At 43.0% G+C, this 21,059-nt stretch overlaps 1 protein-coding gene across 10 annotated transcripts in view; it reads left to right on the top strand.

The window, feature by feature from the left end:
- The window catches only part of LOC118299486 (fibroblast growth factor 12-like), a 53,071-nt gene that overhangs the window by 11,627 nt on the left and 20,385 nt on the right, over positions 1-21,059 (top strand). For 9 of the 10 annotated variants that reach the window (XR_007030545.1, XR_007030544.1, XR_007030542.1 and 6 more), the window contains exons 2-3: positions 13,173-13,283; positions 14,918-15,021. Coding sequence is in view for 1 of the 10 variants with exons in the window: in XM_035623316.2 (XP_035479209.2) it covers positions 13,173-13,283; positions 14,918-15,021 (215 nt within the window). In the remaining 9 variants the exon portion in view is untranslated. Of the gene's footprint in view, positions 1-6,550; positions 7,264-13,172; positions 13,284-14,917; positions 15,022-21,059 lie in introns of those variants that run through there. The other variant, XR_007030547.1, reaches the window with a different exon arrangement.

Raw genomic sequence — 21,059 nt, 5'->3', positions numbered from 1 at the left:
CTTTTATGTTTTCACCCCCTTAAGTCAAACTCTAGCTTGGAGGAGGTCTCCCTTCAGTCCCTGGAGTTCTCTCTTCCCCCATCCCCATGGTTCCACCGTCTCTTCTTCTCCTCCTCTCGTCTTCCTCTGTAGCTCTGTCTTTTTGGGGGAAGATCTGGGGCGCTTATGTAACCGCTCCGATGCAGTCTTGAAGTCTTCCATTTAAATCTGCTGTCGTTTTTTTTCGTGGGAAATATTGTCTGAAGGCTTGGTTCCTCCTACTGTACTTGCGTTAGTTAAGGATCCTTCAAACCCTTACATTTTCTTCACTGAGCCGTACAATATATACTAAATATACTTAGCATTTAGTCAATTTGGGGCAAAGGTACAGACAAACAGGAATTGACTTTCACCGTCACTAATTCACACTTCAACAATGCCAGAAGTAATAGAACAGCACTTCCTGGAAATATCCCCTTGAAATGTCACTGGAGCTAAACATGTGAGCTTTTAAAAGTGAGATCAATAATAATATTTGAGGTGTTTAGAGGACCACAGTCCCTGAAGCCCTCTATTACTGACAAGTCCTGCTTGTCAGGAGCCAGAAGTACTTAACCTTGAGTTGGTTTGATTTGCTGACCAGTCTCAGGACATTTCTAAGAGTGATACACTGATATTTAACAACATCCATGACCAAATGTGATTTGTCAAACATGTGAACATAAGCTGTGGTCACAAGACAAGACAGAAAATCAAGGCAATGCATATCCATACTTATTATTAAAACTATATATTTTTCATTCCTTAGCAGGAAATAACAGGATAGGAAATTGTGTCTCGTTTCTTTATATACATATAAATATCTAGCATCAGATTTTGACTGGGGTTGTGTCTGTCTCTTTTGTCCTTGTCCTCTCAACTCGGTTTCCCCGTGTCAGAAACTTATATGTGACGACAAATCTACTTTAACTACTCTGACTGACAGACTTGTATGAAACTATATACAGTACATATGTGTCACTGTGTCTATTCCTGTGATACACTATCGTTTTCTGACAAGGATGAGAGAGGAATGGATATATCAGAGAGGGGTACGACGGGAGGGGGATTCAAGACACAAGCGACAGTAAACAGAGATGGAGGAAAAGAGAGAGGGGGGGGGGCGTTATGAATTAATAATTCAGTCCCTCCATTCCCTCTGTCCTCCTCCCTGCTGAGTTGGGATATTACAAAGACAGGGGAGGAAAAGAGGAACACATAAAACGGAGCACATGAGACATGGGATTGCTGTTGAAGTAAAAACCTTGAAAACAACATGTTGCACAAGTTGAAAAGCGGTGAAGACCCCACTGAGCCCCGTGCAGCAGCAGCACTGATTGATCTGGTGTCAGAGACGGTGCCGTTGACCTTTGCATGCTGGATTAGGTCAGTTAGAGACGAGAGCACCGTTAAATAATAAAAGCGTATTTTCTGAATCAACAGATGAGGCTGAACTGTAACTGTAACTGTAACTGCGCCATCTTTGCCCATCTTCTGTCTGTAAGCAGTGCTGGGTGTGATCTATGGATTTCAGCAATGTGTCTGTGTGTGAGAGAAAGAGAGCCAGAGACGCAGTATGATGAATGGAAGTGATCCCAGATGTTCTCATGCAGGTGCTCTCTCTCCCTCCTTCTTCGGAGACCCAACTGCGTCACTAATCACTCGTTACCGTGGTAACAGTGGACTTCCCCGCGTCTGTGCCCCTCTCTCGTGCGTGGGTGTTGTGTCTGAGTGCGGATTATGACTCATCCTGCTCAGTTCACAGTGGCTTTCCTCACACTCCTGTCTGGGGAACACCCACCCACGTCCGTTACCTCACTGTCTGTCTCTCCTCCCCCATCCTGTCGCTCCATTACTCATCTCCCTTCATCATCCGCAATCTTTCCCAACTCTCTTCTGTTCTAATACGCAGAGCCTGGTCTGAGTAACTGTTTTACTCAATATAATACATGAAAGCAATGTGTCCCTATTGCTTTGTTGTTGCTTTCTTGGTTGCGACAGTCACTGATGAGAGTGCTACCTGCAGAGCTGCTCTTGGATTGACAAATGATTTCTCTAAAGCTGGGCTCAGACTGTAGGAATCCAATTTAATCCCGTTTGTTTTGATGTTAGCATTAGACTTCACGGTTTCATCCTTTTTTAAAAGTGATCAAGAGATGATGCACTACATGGACAAATGTATACGGACAACCAACACCTCTTTCTCTGTGTTTGAGAACAGAAGGATGGAGATGTCAAAGACATCGGCCGGTCTAAAGCAGAAAGCCATAGATGTCATACGCAGTGACTTCCCCCCCTGCCCCATCTTGTTTTAACCAGGTCTGTCTGTTCCCTAATGGGACACTTGCATGCATTATTTTTGGCCCAGTGTCACAGCAGAGGGGCTCCCGAGTGGTTCGAGTGTCTCGTCACATTAGGAGGAAACTGGAATCTTACCCTGCACATGGACACGGTTCTCCTTTTTCTCTCCTTAGAGAGGCGGGACATGATTTTACTGTTCTTTAAAGCTTTACCAGTCGCCGGGGTAAAAAGTAAATGCCATATTTGTCATTAATTATGACAAACTGACCCCTGTCTTTATTAAAACTCAATAGAAATAGAATCAAAGTGGAATTTTGAAGAAAACCCATTGAAGTTTTGAATGAAGTGGATTTTCATAAATATTTAATTCGCTATATAATTATGAAATATTGAGTAGGTTTTACTGTGAGAATGATATGATTGGTCATGGAAGCCTCTCAAAGACTAGTAGTACATTTACATAACGATGATATATATAGATAGATAGATAAGTAGAGGTGTGAGATTTAAATAAGTAAGGGATTAGGTAGAAAGAGGATGAGTGAGTGGAGAACGTAGTTCTCTTTTAGTGCCTGTAGAGGGCACCAGTGCCCCTCTGCAGACCCAGAAGTAGATTGTGTGTATACACACTCACACATGCAGAAAGCTTCAAATAGAATAGAGAAGTGTGTTTTCTCAGGAGGGAGCTGGATGTGTAATGAATGCATTTCCTTTTCCATTCATGCACAGTGTTGCATATTTCTGCTTCCTCTAATGTATCAGTGCTCACGTGTTTATCCAAAGACTGTGCGATGTGTGTGTGCGTGTGTGTTCTCACAAACCTTTTCTTTTGAGGGAATAGATGTGGAATAAGTAGATGGAAGAAGGACACGATGCAAAGAATTTATTTTCCTTTTGAAGTGGAAGAGCCGCGTCACGCCTTCCTGTGATGTTATGAAAAGCAGCAGAGAGAGAGAGATTAATTTTAATGTAAATGTAGCTTTGATTTATTCATAACTCCTTCACTTGGTCTGACCTGGATAAAACCCTTAACACACACACACACCACACACCACACACACACACAGACATCCTCCTCCTCACACACAAGTACACACTAACACACACTTTTTTTCAGTTCTTTTCCTGCTGACAAGCAAGAGAGATGTGTATGTAAATAGTTGCAAGTCAGCAGCATGAAGGGAAAAAGGAGGGAAGAAGATTCTGGCTTCACTAGTTCAGATGAGACAAACGATGTGTCCAGATGAATCTTTGAGCTGACGGTATGCAAGGGAAGATCTATCAGTTTGAAAATCCATAATGACACAGATATGTATTCAGCTTTCAAGGACAAAAATCTAAAGAGTCGTGTCTGCATTCAGAATTCGATTAGATTTTTTATAGCGTTTAAAGAAGCAGCTTTTTTTTAGTAATTTGGGCTTTTATCTTTTCTTCGCAGGAACACACTCTGCTGTTGACAGAACTACTGCTGTTTTATTGATGCATTATCTCTATTAATACTGTTAGTGGACTCTATTGTTAGACACACTCTGGTGCCACCTAGTGGGCACAAGGAAAGACACGCATCAAACTACTGTGATACCTGTGAGATGATGACTCTCTCTCTCTCTCTCTCTCTCTCTGTGTGTGTGTGTTTTGACCTGCCTCTGACATCATGAAGCCTCACAGTGACATCTGATTATATTTTAATGCCATATGCGTCACTTGCTTCCCTCAAGTCCTTGTGGGATCTGCACACCATAAAAAGATTTTACATAAAAACAGTAAAAACAGACGATAAATGTGATATAATAGCTTTATTATAATCCAATTTCAACACCTCCAGTGATATGTGACCCTAATGTTAATCTAACGGTCACAACAAATATGAATAAAGCAGCAATCTATATTGGGATCTATTGGCCTTATCCCCCTGGCAAAATAATTGCGATCAGCATATTGAGGGATTAATCCACGTATTGACTGTTAGATCCTTTATGCAAAGTTGACATTTGGGACTGACACCGAAGGAAGTGGTTCATCGTTTTAGGGGCATAAATATGACATATAGAATTCATGACAACCTGCCTATCAGGTGTTGATAAAGCTTGTGCAAAAGAGGGAATTACAATTTGTTAGTGCCACAGGAAATGTCAGGCTGTCTGTTACCAAAGAGCAAATCCTTAACGGGATTATTGGATATCACATATATCACTCTACAGAGTGATTTTTAAAAAAATTTAAGGTATCAATAATACCGCTGTTGATAAACCTGTAAGATGTATGATGGAGGTTCCATCCTACTCTCACAAATCCATACGTCAACATGGCTGTCCATTATTCATCTACAGCACAGACTGGTTGGAAAAGCTTCTGGCATATATTTTTTAAATATCGGTTTTAAGAAAGACAAAAAGTTTGATTTTGGTGTTCTTATTTTTTTCCAGCTGAGTCCAGGCCCAGCTCTTTATTCTGTAGAGCAGGCTGACCTACCTGCAAAAATAATTTAGGAATAACTCCACACATACATACATGTGTGCAGCTCTGCACCTGACACTGCCCCGCATGGTGTTACGTGATGGAGGAAATGTGAGTGTATACTGTAGTATAATCTTACAGGAGCAGTTTGAAAGGTATATAAGCACGTGGACAGAAGACAAACCCCACATGTGATGCAGGCAGCACTCCAGTTTATCGGCCTGTCAATCCAGCCCACCTCTTGCATTTTTAAAATCATTCATCGAGACACCCTGACATGAGCTGAATACAGACTGTGTGTGTGGGATGAGGTAATGAGAGGCATTTTGGCAGGGATGAAAAATGAGTCGCAATTTATATTCTCCGGTCCTACAAAAGATAAAGTAGTAACAGAGAAGGCAGCGCTGTCCTCAGAATTTAATTTGAATGCTTCAATTATTTAATCATTAGTTCTTTTTTCCTCATTTAGTCTGTTGCCTGCGTACTTGTTTGAGTGAACTTTATGCCTGAACTTTTTGTTCAGTATAGGAGACATCCTGCCTCTAATTTTGTGAAATAAAATCTTTGTATTGGCTATAGGGGAAAACATTACGCACAAATTATAATTAAAAGTAGAATATTTGATACTGTATCACATCCGGCTATGGAAGGGGTCTGTATATGGTTTACTATACTAAATATACAGTGGGTCCCGGAATTAGGCCCTAGGGTATTTTATGAAATAGGCCTAAACTGTAGAGTCCTACACTTATAATGGTGAGCTCAGGTGGGTGCTTCATGAATTTGTATGTGAATGGATGAATGTGATTTGTACTGTAAAGCCCTCTATTTGACTACAGTCCATTTATAGTTATACCCCCCCCAACACACACACACACTGGCCCGTAATGAGGATGACAAGTTGTTTTTTGGGAGCGCGTGTGTGACTGCGCGCTCGGCGCATGGCTCCGGCAACAGTGTGGTTCCAGAGAGCGCTCGCGCTGTCGAACGTCAAATCACCTAGAAGGACAACCACGCGGACATCCGGTCATCCCTTTCAAAATAATAATGAAACATTGTTGACATACTGTATAAGAATAGGCTACTTATTCGTGGTGAGAGAGAAACATTTAAAATGTCATTTCCTTCAATAGAGTCTGAAGAGGAAAAACTTTTTTGCAAACGTTTCATATTTCCTTTTAGTCCACAGCCTGAGACATAAAAACTAATGGTCGATGTTGAATACGTTCAAGGACAGGACATCATAAAAGTGGAATAAAAGAATCATACTAGTGTGTCATTAAATAAAAAAAGCCCTAGGCTAACACTGCAGGAGAAATGTATCCATACAGCAATGTTATTCAAAAGCAAATATTGTAGATAAAACAATTAAACCTAATATAAATGAAGCACAATTAGACACGCTTTAACAATCGCCATCATATGCTCAGTCATATCAACATGAATAATAATAGCTGTATTTCTTGTAAATGTTTTGTTTTACAATGAGTCAGATTTTATTAAAATTGGCCCCTTGATGGCAGCAACAAGTAGCAAAATGACAGTTGAATATAAAAAGGAGTAGCAGGCTATGAGTGATAATAATGGAACTTGGGCTCCATTCAATGGTCAAAGGGTGAATATTTCTATTCCTGTAAAATGACTCATTATTCAAATTTGTGAAATCATTTGAAAAACAGACAACCCCCTCTTGAGCTTTAGTTTTGAAAGACGACCCTCCCCGTTTCCGGTGGTGCTCTGGCTGCCTCGCGCTGGTCGTCTTTCTTTTTTTTTTTACGCAGCAGGAGCGTCTCTCTCGCGGCGGCACGCGCGCCTGGCGCTTCTGTCAGCCAGCGGAATACAAACGGACGCTCCTCGGAGGAGAGGGCGGAATTCACCTTCTGAGGCTCCAGGAGTCAGAGGCGTTTGTTTGTCTCGCCTGTTGACCATGGGGACACTCAGTGACAGACGAGGTCCGGTCAATTCGGTCGGAGGCGCCGCTCAGTGACAGCTGCTGGTCCCTGACTGACACACACCCGGTGGAACGTGACGGACAGGTAACCCGCGGCACGGTTCGAACCAATGGCCTGGGGGTTGGCGACGATTGCCAATATGCTGTAACGTGAAGTACTCGGTTTATTTAGGACTTCTCCAACCGCAAGCATGGGGCTGTTATAGCCGGCAGAGCGGGGACAATCAAGGGGCTTTGCGTCTGGTTGTGTCTGCGCGCCGTCCCCTCCGGTGGACACGGCTGAGGGGACTGGAGACACGGACGGAGACGGGGCTGCTTTCGTGGCGACTGTTTCGGCGGAGACATGGCAGCGGCCATCGCCAGCGGTTTGATCCGGCAGAAGCGACAGGCGAGGGAGCAACACCCCCACCGACCGACCACTCACCGGCGGCGGAAGAGCCCCGGTAAGAAGCAGGGGCTGTGCAACGCGAACCTGGTCGACATCTTCTCCAAAGTCCGGATATTCGGCTTGAAGAAGAGGAGGCTACGGAGGCAAGGTGTGCAGGGGGACACATGAGGGGAGTGCGCACAGACGCACACATGCATGTGCAGTACACAGACACAGACACATGCACATGCATGTCAATGTGCATGTGCGCTTCTACACACAGTCATGTTGCCGACAGGAAAAACGCACGCACGCACACACTTTTACGCGCGGCCACATCCGTTGCTCATCAGCAGCCACCTTCACACATGCATTCCCTGGCTGGTGCACGCACGTATGCGCGCGCACTAGACACACGCACCCCAATCATGCATAAACACAGACTGACACACTCTCTCTCTCTCACACACACACTCTCTCTCTCTCTCTCTCTCTCTCTCTCTCACACACACACACACACACTGTCATGTCTTGTAGAGCCCCACGGTTCAGTAGTTTCCAGGTACATCCATTATTGAAAACCCAGATTAGGCTGTCTAGTCTCTCTCTCTCTCTCCGTCTGTCTCTGTGCATCTCGACCTCGCGCTCTCATTTTTCAGCTCATAATATAAAGCGCCCCATCGCCAAGATCCGACTCTGCCTCAGCATCAGAAACGTGTCCGAGTGAAAACACAGTGACATCACCTCACTCTTCGTCATCGCCAATGTATTTTGAAATTTTACTTTTTGTGAATCTCATTTTTCTCTTGTTTCTTTCACGTAGAGGTCAAAAGAGTCTTGACTCAAAAACAATTCCGACTTTCAGATCTCAACTCTCTCTCTCAAATCCAAGTTAATGCCATTGTCAAATCAAGAGATGGATCTTCCTGCCAGTGCTTAGAAAAGTGATTAGATGTGCTACTGAATGCAAATGTGAGAGTGTTGTGATTGTGTGCCGTGGGTTCAAAAGCAGAGGCTGTAAGTGCCGTTGTAATCAATTGATTGTGTGAGAAACCTGCAGGTGATGGTGTGCAGAGGGAGGAGAGACGGAGGCAGGAAATGGGGTAACGGGAGGCGGGGAGGAGGAACAGAGGGACGAGATGGAGGGGAGGCGAACGCGAGGAGTCGTGCTTTGATAGGAAACGTTTTTTCACCAGTTTGGGATGGTGAGTGACGGGAATTTGTGGGATCTGAGAGCCAGAATTCCAGATCTGGGTGGGACCTGAAGGTGATCTCCTCTTTTCTCCTCCCCCCCCTTTTCACGTTGACGCCACCTCTCCTCTCCTCTTGTCTTGGCTTTGTATCCTCTAATTTTTTCCACACCTCTCTTCCCCTACTTGCTTACATCCTTCCTGCTACTTTCCATCGCTTTTTTCCCTTCCAGCCTTCGATGACAACTTCCTCCCCTTAATTTTCCCTCCTTTTTTGTCACCTTTCTCCCTGCTGCAGATCATTCCGTCCCCTCTTCCAACTCCATTTTAATTTTACTCCCTTCTTTCCATTTGGACAAACAGCCTCATTTTCTCTCAGTTTCCCTCTCTTGCCTCCTTTTTGTCTTTGTTCTCCTCCTCATCCTCCTCCTCCTTTTGGCCCTTCATCCTACCACCCCTCTTAAATCATCCAATCCTCCCTCCCTACCTGAGAGCTTTTCATCCCTCCTTGTTCCCTGCTCTCCATTTGTGGGAGAATACTTACAAATCAGCCTTCTCTCCTCTCCTGTCTCTGTCTTTCCTGCTCTTTCTTTTTTTCCTTCCACCTCCCTACAGTACATTTTGCCCTTTGTTCCTCTGCATTTTTATTGCTCACTTTTTCCCCCATTTGTTGTCACATCACCTCCATTCTCCTCCTTCTCTTTGTGTTTCTTGATTCTCCGCCATCCAGTCCACCTCCATTTCTTAAATCTTTTCATCCCCTCCTCCGGCCTTATTTTACAACCCCCTTTCTTATTAGGGGGACAGCAGCTTCCTCTCCTTTCCTTCCTCTCCTCCTCTCGTCTCCTCAGTTTCTCTGCATTTTTGCTCCACCTTCCTCTCGTTTTGTGGTCTTTTTTTGTCACCCATCTCCCTCCCCTCCCCTCTTCTCTCGATCCTTGCCTCATCTCCACCTAATTCTCCCCACACACCTTGGATCCTTTCATCCTTCCTTCAGGCTTCGCTCCCTTCTCTCCTACCACCTCCTTTCCCACCTCCTGCCTCTCCCTCCTCTGTGTTCCCAGCTGTGAGAGCTGCTGCTGAAGGCTTGGCAGCGTCCACGATCTCTGCTCCGTGTGTGTGTGTGTGTGTGTGTGTGTGTGTGTGTGTGTGTGACACACTTGCCAACATCCCCTACTGTCTTCCAGAGGTTTTGTGAAGGAGACACAGACAGACCCGACTCAAACTGATCTGCAGCCTTCATGACAATCAAAGATTTGGTTCAGTACAGCTTAAAATTGCATATTTGTATCAGCTAGTTAGACTGACATGAAGCCAAAGCGGACATCAGTCCACTTGTGATGTGTTGGAGACTCAGCTCATCTCCGTGAAATAATTTGTAATTATTAGTAATTAGACCTTTTGAGCAGCGAATTCATATAGGGGGTGCAGTGAAATCAGCCTAATTATAAAATTGTTAACCCTCCTCAATCTACTCCACCAGTCTGACTTTGAGCGGAGGCTTTGATTTTGACATGATGCAGCTGGATTTCCCAGCCAAATTAAAAGATTCTCCCATCGGCTTTTGGTCACTTGAATCAAGAAGTAAATCATTTTGCCCCAGAAAATTCCCATCGGCTGAGTCTCAACACCATCTAGAAGAGATATGCTTATTTTACACACTGCCACCAACATGCACCTGCAGTAATGTATCCATATCAAATGGGGGTTTTAAGCCAACAGAAAGGCAGGTGAATAAATGCAAAGCTGGGCTGTGAGGCACGCTCTGCTGCTCCTCCAGGTCTGAATCAGTAACATTTGAAATCCAAACAGATATTCTAAATTACTTTTTTTTTTTTTAAATTGACACATTCTTTTGAAAGATGAGAGACAATATCTAACATTTTCCAGCAGCTTCCTCAGACCGTGCGTCACACAAACAGAGAGGGACAGAGAGATAGAAATGTGACTGATTTCCGTTTGTTTGCAGCGGGCAGCTTCTGTTCTCTCCTGACACACGGACAATGGGCAGGTGAACTGTATTAATGCATGGAAATATTGACTCTATTTTGCTCATAGGAACAATGAAGCTGCAGGAATTTGTGTCTACGTGAATGCTGACTATTTTCATCATGAATTGATGTGTCAAAATTGTTCTTGATAATGTCTTGTCAGTTAAACATTTAGTTGATATTGTCAATCACACACAAGTAGCCAATATTTCTTTTGCAAGAGATTAAAAACAAGGTTAGACAACTTCTTATATGCAGTAGACTGCAAAATAAAAGTTGAATGCGTCATTGCTGCTATACCACATATGATCACAGACAATTACAGTGGCTGAAGCAGATCTGAAGACTAACAGTCTGAGTTTGTGGCTTTACAAGAAATCTGCCCTTTTCAGCTCCATAAGTGTTCATCTAATCAGTAATCACTAATGTATAATGTGTGTGCGCGTGTAAAAAAGAAAAGAAGGTCTTCGACGCATCGCTGGTGTGAGACGCCCATGATGATATTTTATACCTCAGACTGGGTCAAATTAACAGACAATATGACATGTCAAATCACGTGGCCCCCTGACTAATGGAATCAGATAACATCATGGTGAAAACACGTGTGTGCGCGTGCATGCACTGAATGTGTGCTTGTGTGTGTGGATGGGGGAATACCTCTCCACTGGAACAGTCTGGAACCACAAGACTGTTGCCGTGGCAACGTGAGAATGGGAATTTCCCTAGTAACAGACAGGACGTGGAGATACTGGTGAGAATGGGAATATCACCTTGAAGACTGGGAATGTCACTCGCATGGTTGTCCATGTCAGGCCGGTGTCAAAGAGGATACATGGGCATCAGACAGGTGGGTAGACATGTAAACAGAGAAGGATCCAGCAGGACAGTCTCTGATGGAGAAGTATAGATTTTTTTATTGATTATAGCAGGTAGTTATGCAAACACCACCATTCCAATTCAATTTCAATTCAGTTTTATTTTTAAAAGCAGCAAATCACAACATAGATTATGTCTAAGGTCTAGACATATTAGAGACATCTAACAGCTCCCACAGTGAGAAAGCACTCAGCAGCAGTGGAGAGAAGTAACGAGTAACTACGAATTGTGGTAATTTTAATGTTGATGATAAATTAAAGGGTAATATAATTTTAATCAGAATGATAATAATCTAGTAGTCGTGCCAGGGGGTGAGGCCTCGACCGTGCAGTCCAAACTATTGGGTTTATCAGAGCTCCAGGTGTATAAATGCAAAACACATTATACGTTATGTTTTATAATTGATTTACAGAGACAATAAGGAACACTTTCCAGCAGCATCCTCAGACCGTGCGTCACACAAACAAGGACGGAGAGATAGAAATGTGACTGATTTCAGCTCCTGCTCTCTCCTGACAGACGGACCTCGGCAGGTGAACGGTCACGAAACAGCGAGAAATGCCAGAGCTGTCGCGATATTAAGATTATACAAATGAAAATGTAGACTGCATTGTCTTCAGAGGAAATGCAGTTGGAGTGTGAGTGTGTATATAGAAAAAGAATAAGAATAAATCTAAATCACAACTGCTCTGATGATTTAATGTGATCTGCATCGGGCTACGTCTCTCCCAGCGGTGGGAGATCCCAGCCAGATAATTTTAATAGCTATCTGATCTAAATAAGATTCATTATTGACGACACTGCACAATGTGCAGAGCAGTGTGTGGAGACGGTCTCTTCCCTCCGTCTGCCCTGCTGCGCAAGATGGATCCTTCACAAAGATGGAAAACACCCCTGCCTCTCTCCCTCACACTCGCACACAACTGGGTCAGTCTTGGCTTTTTTTTCTGTCTTCATGCATTAGGGTATACTTTTACACATACCCTCTCTGCCTCTTACACACACATTTTCAAAGGGGATTCCCACCCTGCTCATCACTTCCCCGACGAAGGCGAAGTCTGATGTTGTGGAGGGAGAATGGGTGTGGTCACATGTGCGTGAAGAGCCATGTCAGTGTGCGTGTGTGTGTAAAAAGCCTGTCAGTACCTGTCAAACATGCGCTACTGTTAAATCACCTGTTTTGTCCTCAGTCTTTCCATGACTGAGTCGAGCTCCGTCCCTCAGCTCCTTCCTGTCTCCTCCGTCTCTCGCTCTTTCTCTCCCTCTCATTTTAAGCAGCTGTAGTTTCGATTCATTTTTCATTTTCATTATTTAAAGTTGCAAAGATCAAACAATGAGCACCAAAAGTGAGTGCTGCCTAATTGTTGCCATATGAAATCGCCAGAATTGCCTGTGCTTGTTTACTTAAAATGAAAAGTTCCATTATTAGAGCTGTTATAATGTACTTTTGAGGACAGTAAAGTCATTAAAATGATAAATAAATTCCTACTTGATGGGGAGAAATGAAACCATCAGAGAGCCACAGAATTATCTTTGTTTTAATGAGAGGACTCCGACATATAAACCAACAATATTGGTCAATAGATAAATATTTAACAGAATATAGCAGCCACCGAATCGCAGTGCAGCTGCTCTTTACTACCAGAGTTTCAGAAATAAATTATCAGTGTTATTCGAGTGGAACAATGACTGCAAAGGAAGGATTAGTCCAAGAATCCTGTAATGGATTGGATGTGCTTGACTAGTCTCTCCAGAGGAAATCCCTCAGGATGCAGGAGGTTACACGTGGCCTCGTTGTGCTTCTCTAACGCCAAACCGCATTGTGTTTGGAATGTGCCTTCCAGGGTGTGTGCGCAAATTGAATTTCGGCGTACAAATTTATGCATAAATCATTTATAAATCATTCTGCTGAAGCTGACACGTTTCGCCTGACCACACGATGTTGTAGCACGTCCCTGCTTTGAAGTTGAACTCTTGTCAATGACACTTCTCTCGCTCTCTCTTTTGTCTGTGTCATGAAGAACCACAGCTGAAGGGCATAGTGACCAGGTTGTTCTGCAGACAGGGCTTCTATCTCCAGATGGGCCAGGATGGAAGTCTGGACGGGACCAAAGACGACAGCACCAACTCCTGCAAGTAGACACACACACACACATACACACACACACACACACACACACACACACACACACACACACACACACACACACACACCTGGTTAGAAACAAAACAGCAATTGTGTCTTGATGGAAAAGCAAATTACATTTGACTCAACATGATAAAAACATTTTTAATTAACATATCGGGCTGCAACTGCAAAAATGATTAACATACTAAGCATCTTATTTAATTTGCTTTCATATATCATTTCTCATAAAATGATTATCTGCTCATAGAGAATATAGCATGGTTAATGTTTCTGATGGTTGTATTCAGCCTGTTGCAGCAATGTCCCACTTGTTTACTACGATTTATTTATTTATGTCTTCATGTCGTCTCTTTTTGGCAAATCTCTTCACGTCACTACTTTAATAATGTTTTTAGATCAAACAGAATTTACTGCAGCTCACGCTCGTTGCCAAGCTTCCGTTGGTCTGGGCGCGGAGCCGTCAGTGACATTTCCTCCAGCATTAAAACCATCGTTACCATCTCTAATCAGCCGGGTGTTTATCTTCATGCTAATGAATCCTGTGATAGTGGTTTGGAAAGTAGGATATTTATCAAGGATTACTTGCGAACGTACCTTTGCACACTTGATAAAAGTTCCCCTGCTCAACCTTGAACACCGTAAATGCGGGTTGTTTAGAGATTTTGGCTTGCTTTAACTGCAACCTTGATTAATGAGGCTGTGATTACACAGCTATATTCAGCCCTTGTTTACAGAGAAAACCAGGAGGGCTTTTGGTCTAAGTAGTACATCAACCCTCATGGTCAAAATCATCTGCTTCATTCCACACTTCTCCAACCTCTGCCCTTGTACGTTGTACGGTGGTGACATGTCGTGGTCTTCCATTCAACCTATATCAAAAAAACTTTATCATCTCTGACATGATTCATTCGTCATTTCAGCCGATCTCTTTTGCATGCGCACCTTCAACGCCCTGGAAACTATAGCTGTTTCAGCTGATATGATTATTCTTTGATAAAAAAAGTATGAGACTGAAGAAATAGTCCAATAAATTTGTCTGTGGAATATCCAGATCTGTATCTGGGCCATTGCTTTGAGAAAGACAGCACTGCTGTGGAATATTTAAAAGCAAGGCATCAAACCCGCAGTGTGAAACAACAGCATCTATATGCCAGAGCCACAACCGATCTGAACCCAACAATGAGACAAACAAAGATCCAATAGAAAAGTGGAGAAAAGAAATGCTGTCCGGTCAATTATTTTTTTATCAACTAGAGGGATTCAGATTCATTCATGTATTGATTGGTTGATTCCTGATGTCATCATAAAGGATACCTTGATTGTATAGAGGTATAGGGACAAACTGTCTCCGCGTTTTGGGTTAGAATTTCTATTTAAAGCATCGGTTTGAATTTTCAGTCGATGTTCTGCAGGCGTCTTCTTCTGCAGAGTTTAAAAGCCCTGCAAGCAGCCCCACTAGGGACAACTGCTTCCTCACCTCCTCAACTAACCAAACCAGCGGAGCAACAGACGGACATTACAGTGCTCAGGGCGAGACACACACACACACACACACACACACACACACACACACACTCGCACACACATGAAAATGAATTTGTCTGTTTTTGTCCACAGCTCTGTTTAACTTAATTCCTGTGGGTCTGAGAGTCGTGGCCATCCAGTCAGTGAAGACAGGCCTCTACATCGCCATGAATGGAGAGGGTCACCTCTACTCCTCGGTGAGCACGCACACACACACACACACACACACACACACACACACACACACACACACACACACTCTTGGAGCTGGGCAGAAGCTGTGTCATTGTTACTGCTCTTTTCTCTTTTGTGTAGTGGGCAGTCCTGCTGGAGGCTAACAATCATGTGTCTGTTTTGGGAAAACTGTATGACTTCATTGCAAAATATGTCAGGTCCCAGGTGTTTGGTTTTCATCTGTCGTACAGATCTTTTCAATAAGAGACAAATCATATCTCTGGTGATTTATGTGTAACCTCCGATATCTAGGGGGAAATAATAACAATTTCAACCCTAAAAAGTATGGGGTACTTCATTATGCTTTGCTTTATCTGAGCTCAAAGGACTTTTATTCAGAAAGAAAATCAGTAAGAAAATCTCTTTTTCTTTAGTTGGGCCACTTTGTAAGTGTCTCTGCTTTCAAAAATAATTTGGGAAGTTCATTTAGTAAGGTGTTAAAACGAAGACAATTATTTTCACTATTGATTATTGTGCCAGTTTTTTTCTTGCTTTCGACTCTTGTGCACAGTAACATTTAAAGTAAGGCACTTGAGACAGACTTCCCCTGCTCTCTTCTCATTATTCTGCTCAGAAGAACCACTGGGTGATTTCAGCTGCTGTACAGACCATTGCATCCACTGTGTCTAGGGACATGAGTGTGTCTGCAAAGCCGCTCTCACTCTGTCTGAAGGACGACACAACACTGAGAAGAAAAAATAGAGAAGTCTCTAACATATTTGGCTCTAAATAATTCAATATGCAACTTAAATTCAGGCTTAAAAATTAAGGGTTAAAAGTAAATTCAATCAATATGTATGTTTTTCCAAAGACGTGGCAAAATCCATTCAAAAGTAAAAAAAAAGGAAACCTTATCCAAATAAAAATTAGATGAACTTTCTTTTTAGTTCTGGTGACAAGTTTATTGATTGAGACAAGGAGAAAGAGTCAGAGCAAGCGGTGCGTAATATCGCAAGAAGATGGAGGTGGTGAAGAGCAAGAGGAGGGCTAGAGGACACGGGAAGTGATGTGGAGGAGTAGCGACCGACTGCGAGGGGATCTGCTGGAGCTGAATATGAATTATTTCCATGCTGACTCTTCCGAGAGAGTTCACACTCTTTCACTGATGTCTCCTCTCCCCGACATCGTCCCTGTTACCTCCCCTTCATTGCCTGGAGATGACAGGAGCCGGAGAGGGCGGAAAGGAGGTGATGGGAGGAGAGGACAGGAACGGAGAGGTGATGGAGAGACCGGGAGAAAGTGGGTGGGCGGGGAAAGGAAAGGAAGAGAGAACAAGAGATGAAAGGAGGGAAATGAAAGGGAGAGGTGAGAGGAATAAAGGTGAGGCCAGGACAAAACATGAAAAAAAAAAGAGGGGCGAAGAAAGGATTGGCTTAGGTGGGTGGCAGAAGAAAAGAGGTGAAGAAGAAATGGGACATGGAGGTATAATGAGAGGAAAAAGTTGTGAAGGGAGTAAAAAGGTTGTATACAGAAGATGAAAAAAGAGGCAGTGGAAGAAATTGGTTGTTGAGGAGAAAAAAATGTGATAGAAGAGGAGAGAAAAAAAAAGAAGAGGAAATGATGATGAAAAAAAGAAACGTCAATAGGGAAATACGAGAGGAAGGAGGACTAAAGGAGGAAAAGTGGAAACATATTATTATAATAATTTATTTATATAATTTTTTTATATAATTTAGACACATGAGGAAAATGATCTGAAAGAGGAGAAAAATGTTGTGGGCAGAAGAAAAGGAGATGGAGAGAAATGAGGAAATAGTTGTATTCAGAGAAAAATGGAGGACTACGGAAAATAGTTGCAGACGGTGATGAGAGGAAGAGAAAGGAGTAATCAGGAGGAGGAAGAAAGGAGAAAGGAGTTCTGTGCTGCTCTGCTGGGCTTACTCAGCCTGTCGCGGAAAGTCACAGATGCATGAGTGCTGCGTGTAAATAATTGAAGAAGGGGAGTTCCCCCCTATACACACACACACACACACACACACACACACACACACACTCACACTGTAGAAATCCCCTCTAAAGCTGCGTCGACGGAAAGTGTGGATGTTTGATCATGTTCCAGTTGGGTGACTGATGTGCAGGCAGCTACATGATAACAAATATATGAATTAAATACAGCAGGTCTCATTCATCATGATGTCACCGCTGCCTGACGTTTAATTGGTTGCTGCTGCAAAGGTCCTGACAATTGTGGTGTGTTGTGACGGCGAGTGGTGATGCTCATTAAAACATTATTTCACAGTTTGCTTTATCCTGGGCCGAGCGCCGACTCTCACTGTAATGTATTTTTTTATTGTAATTGCTTCGGATCAACTTGTTTTATTGGGCACAGTTTGGATTTCTTTCATCCTCCCCGGTTAGTTACCACGGAGGAGGCAGGAAGTCGATACGAATCAGACTCCACTTCCTGTAACTGCGCCAAAAAGGTTGTGCAGTTGTCACACCTCTTTGTTATGACGTGTTTGAGATTATTAATCCGGAGCATTATGGCCGTTGGAAGAATTTCAAAACTCCTTGGGTAGCAGGTGTTAATATATAGATCCATTTAGCTCTTTCTTGGTTTTCAAGTGCTGCTTTTTCGTGGCGACCGATCAAATGACCTGAATGGAACATAAACACCTAAAACAAATAGCCTGATATTCATTTATTAATATTCATCATTTGATAAGAATGTTTAAGCTCACTGTGACGACACTGTAATCATTACAACCTGCACATGATGTTCTGAATACATGGTGCATGAAGAGGTGTTTGTGGCGCAGGTGAGTAATAGCATGTAATCTTTTTGACGGCATCTCCTATCATTGTTTCTGTGTGTCGAATGGACAAACATGATCATATTCAAGTGTTCTTTGTTTTAGTCTTGAATGACTCACGATTCACAGCGATTCACACGACTTCACAGCCTGTGCTATGTATTTCAAACCCAGGATGAATGTTTCTTAGCAAAATCTTGTGTCTGGGCGAATACTAACACGGTGATTCTTCTACAGGTATTGATAATAGAATTTGTAAATCAATAATTTAGTCTGAAAAAAGAAGGGACATGCAAAGCTCAAGGTGACGCCTTGCTTGAAAATCTAAAAAACTAATTCTAAAATCTGATAAACTTGAGAAGCTCAAACCAGCTAGTTTTTGGCAAATTATTAAAAAAAAAGTAATGAGAGGTGCACATTTTGTAAAGGTTTTTGTTGAGTAAGACAAAGTTATAGCAACTTTAAATTTGTCTTTTTTTAATACGTTGGTGAATATAGCACCAAAATTGAATTTTATATTCACCCCTGTCTCAAAAATTAGTCTGAGCTCGTTCTAAAATTTGCCGCTCTGTTTTAAATGAGATTCTTCTTTACCCTCTAATTGCAAATTGTTAATGATATGCTGCAAACTTAGTTATACATGGTAAAACCTTCTTATTAATCCCAGGTCCCAGGCATCTGGCGCTGTGTGATTGTGCAATGCGCCTGTGAGTGTGTGTGGGTCCGTGCGTGCGGCTAACAGATGGCACAGTGTGCAATGATCTGCAATGTGATAATTATGGAGCATGCCGGGGAAAGTGGAGAGAGAGAGAGAGAAAAAAAGAAGGTGCTGATGAGTTTGAGACTCTGTGTGTGTGTGTGTGTGTGTGTGTGTGTGTGTGTGTGTGTGTGTGTGTGTGCGCGTGTGCGTGTGTGTGTGTGTGTGTGGGTTGTTGGGCAGGTGTAGATGTCAGCACAGAGGTGAGAGAGGAAATTGAGTTTCTTCTAATAAGTCGCTATTACTTCTACTCCATCAAGACTAAGGTGAGGCAGAAGAAAAACATTATTATCTGTCGGATAAAATTGTGTAAATGAACATTTTTTAAAAGAAGGCCTTCCTCTAGAGAATATATGCTGTACCGAAACTCCCCAAAGAGACAAAGGAGGAGAACACTTGAATCATCTTTTTTGCAGATGTAATGAGTTAAAGTACCAGTACTTCTCACGAGAGGTTTCCAGATCATGACTGAGGCTTGTGAACAGCAGTGACTCGCTTCTGAAATCTGAATTTTTTCCTCCAGAACGTAGAGCCCCATTGTGTCTGCTGGAGAGGCCCTGGGAGCCCAAACACTATCAATTCAAGTCCACCCTCAATTCATCTCTTTCACCCGCATGTTGCTTGTCTCGTTTATTTGCTGATGCTTTATCTCCGCTTTCTATCTGCTTCCCTTTAAGTCCAGGTATCTTCAGGTCACAGGGATGTCTTAACGTGCCACAATGTCGGCAAATAGCCTGCAGTCAGATTCTGATCCTCAGTACAGCTATTTAGTCCCTGACATTTTCCATTTAACTGACATTAAGTTGGAGAAATCAGTGTTTGTAGGTAAATCATCACACCGTGGACAGCTCCTGGTGCTGAAATGAAGTCTATTAGACTTCCATTCTCCATAATGACTTGATCAGTAAACGTCTCACACACATACATATCAGTTTTCTGTTTCATCGGACCAACAGTCTAAAACCCAAAGACACTCAGTTTACTGTAATATAAGGGAAAATTGTGTGTGTGCGTGTGTGTGTGTGTGTGTGTGTGTGTGTGTGTGTGTGTGTGTGTGTGTGTGTGTGTGTGGTACCCGTCTGCGTACGTAGGCGTATGCTTCCATTCATAACAAAGTCGACACAGCACTCAGCCAGGGTGAGTCCTGTGATTTCTTCATCCAGAGAGATGAGAAGGACGAGGAGTGACCCTGTGAGTCAAGACACACACACACACAATTTCCGGTGACTAGAGAATGAACGGTGAATAATGGCATTTAAGAACACAGGACAGACGACACGGATGAAATAATCTGCGTCAAAAAGGAGAGAAGTTTACAGAATTTCTCTGCTAATATAATCGTTGTTTCCCAAACTGTCTGTCGAGTGTGTTACTGCAGCTGTAACGCACCTGATCCAATTAAGAGCCACACATTTTCATAACGGCGTAATTGGATGAGGTGCGCAGGTCTGAAGTGGATGAGGAACTCCGCGGTGTTCCCAACACGCTGAGAGAGCGACTGTGACCGGACTCATATTGAAGCTTTGATTCGTCCCTTCTCTAACCAAGCTCTGAACTCTTTTGTTGTCATGTTGCAGCACTTTTTTCTTTTCACTCCTCTACCTGCTTCTCTGTGGGCTTCTTTTCTTTAGAAATTATTTGTTTACCCACAATTCCCCTGGGTAATTAGTGCTATGATAATAACCGGTGTTGGAAATAAACACACCCACTCACTAAGCAGCGCACACAAACAGACACGAATGGGAGCAAACTCCCACACACACACACACACACACACACACACACACACACACACACACACACACACACACACACACACACGCACATATATATACACGTTGGGATGAAGAAAACGACTTCCTTGAGCTTAGTCGCATTAAGTGATTCTACAAGTAGAGCAACTGCTCACCCACTTTTAAATGTGGTGGAATAAATCTGACGGATACTGTGCCGCCACATATTCATGAATAAGCTAAGGCCTTTTTTTTTTTTTTAAATGAAACATTTCTTTCGTAGATTTAACCAAAAATAAAATAAGAAACTGAGGCGGAGTCATGCTGTGTTGTCCTTCGTCAGGATTTATCCGTTCACTGTGATTCAGAAGTCAGTTACAACGAGCAGAGAGGACTTTGTTAGATGTCTTACTGAATAAGTGATTACTGAGCTTTCTTCAATCCACTCCTGTTGATCTCATTGTTAACAATCTTCAAAGGTATCGGAACGGTTGTAGGTAAGGCACACGCAGCCCTCGCTGACCTTGATTCCATATCCATTTGTGTAGCAGCATTTTGTTGAAGCGCACATCAGCTGCGACGTAGCAACCCGTAAAGCGTCTGTCCACCGCCTGCCAGCCAATCAGACCGTCAGTCTTAAGCTCATGGGCCTGAAAGAGGGAGATCTCGGGGTCACCAGCCTGAACTCTCTGCTCTCCTTCACAGTACCATGCCGCTCTTCCTGCTCCTTTAACGAGACCCTTTCCTGATCGCCTGTG

This window comes from Scophthalmus maximus, chromosome 1, assembly GCF_022379125.1.
Source record: "Scophthalmus maximus strain ysfricsl-2021 chromosome 1, ASM2237912v1, whole genome shotgun sequence".
Classification (NCBI taxonomy): domain Eukaryota; kingdom Metazoa; phylum Chordata; class Actinopteri; order Pleuronectiformes; family Scophthalmidae; genus Scophthalmus; species Scophthalmus maximus.
Note: the sequence above shows the minus strand (reverse complement) of the source record. Positions and strands in the feature narration are given on the sequence as shown.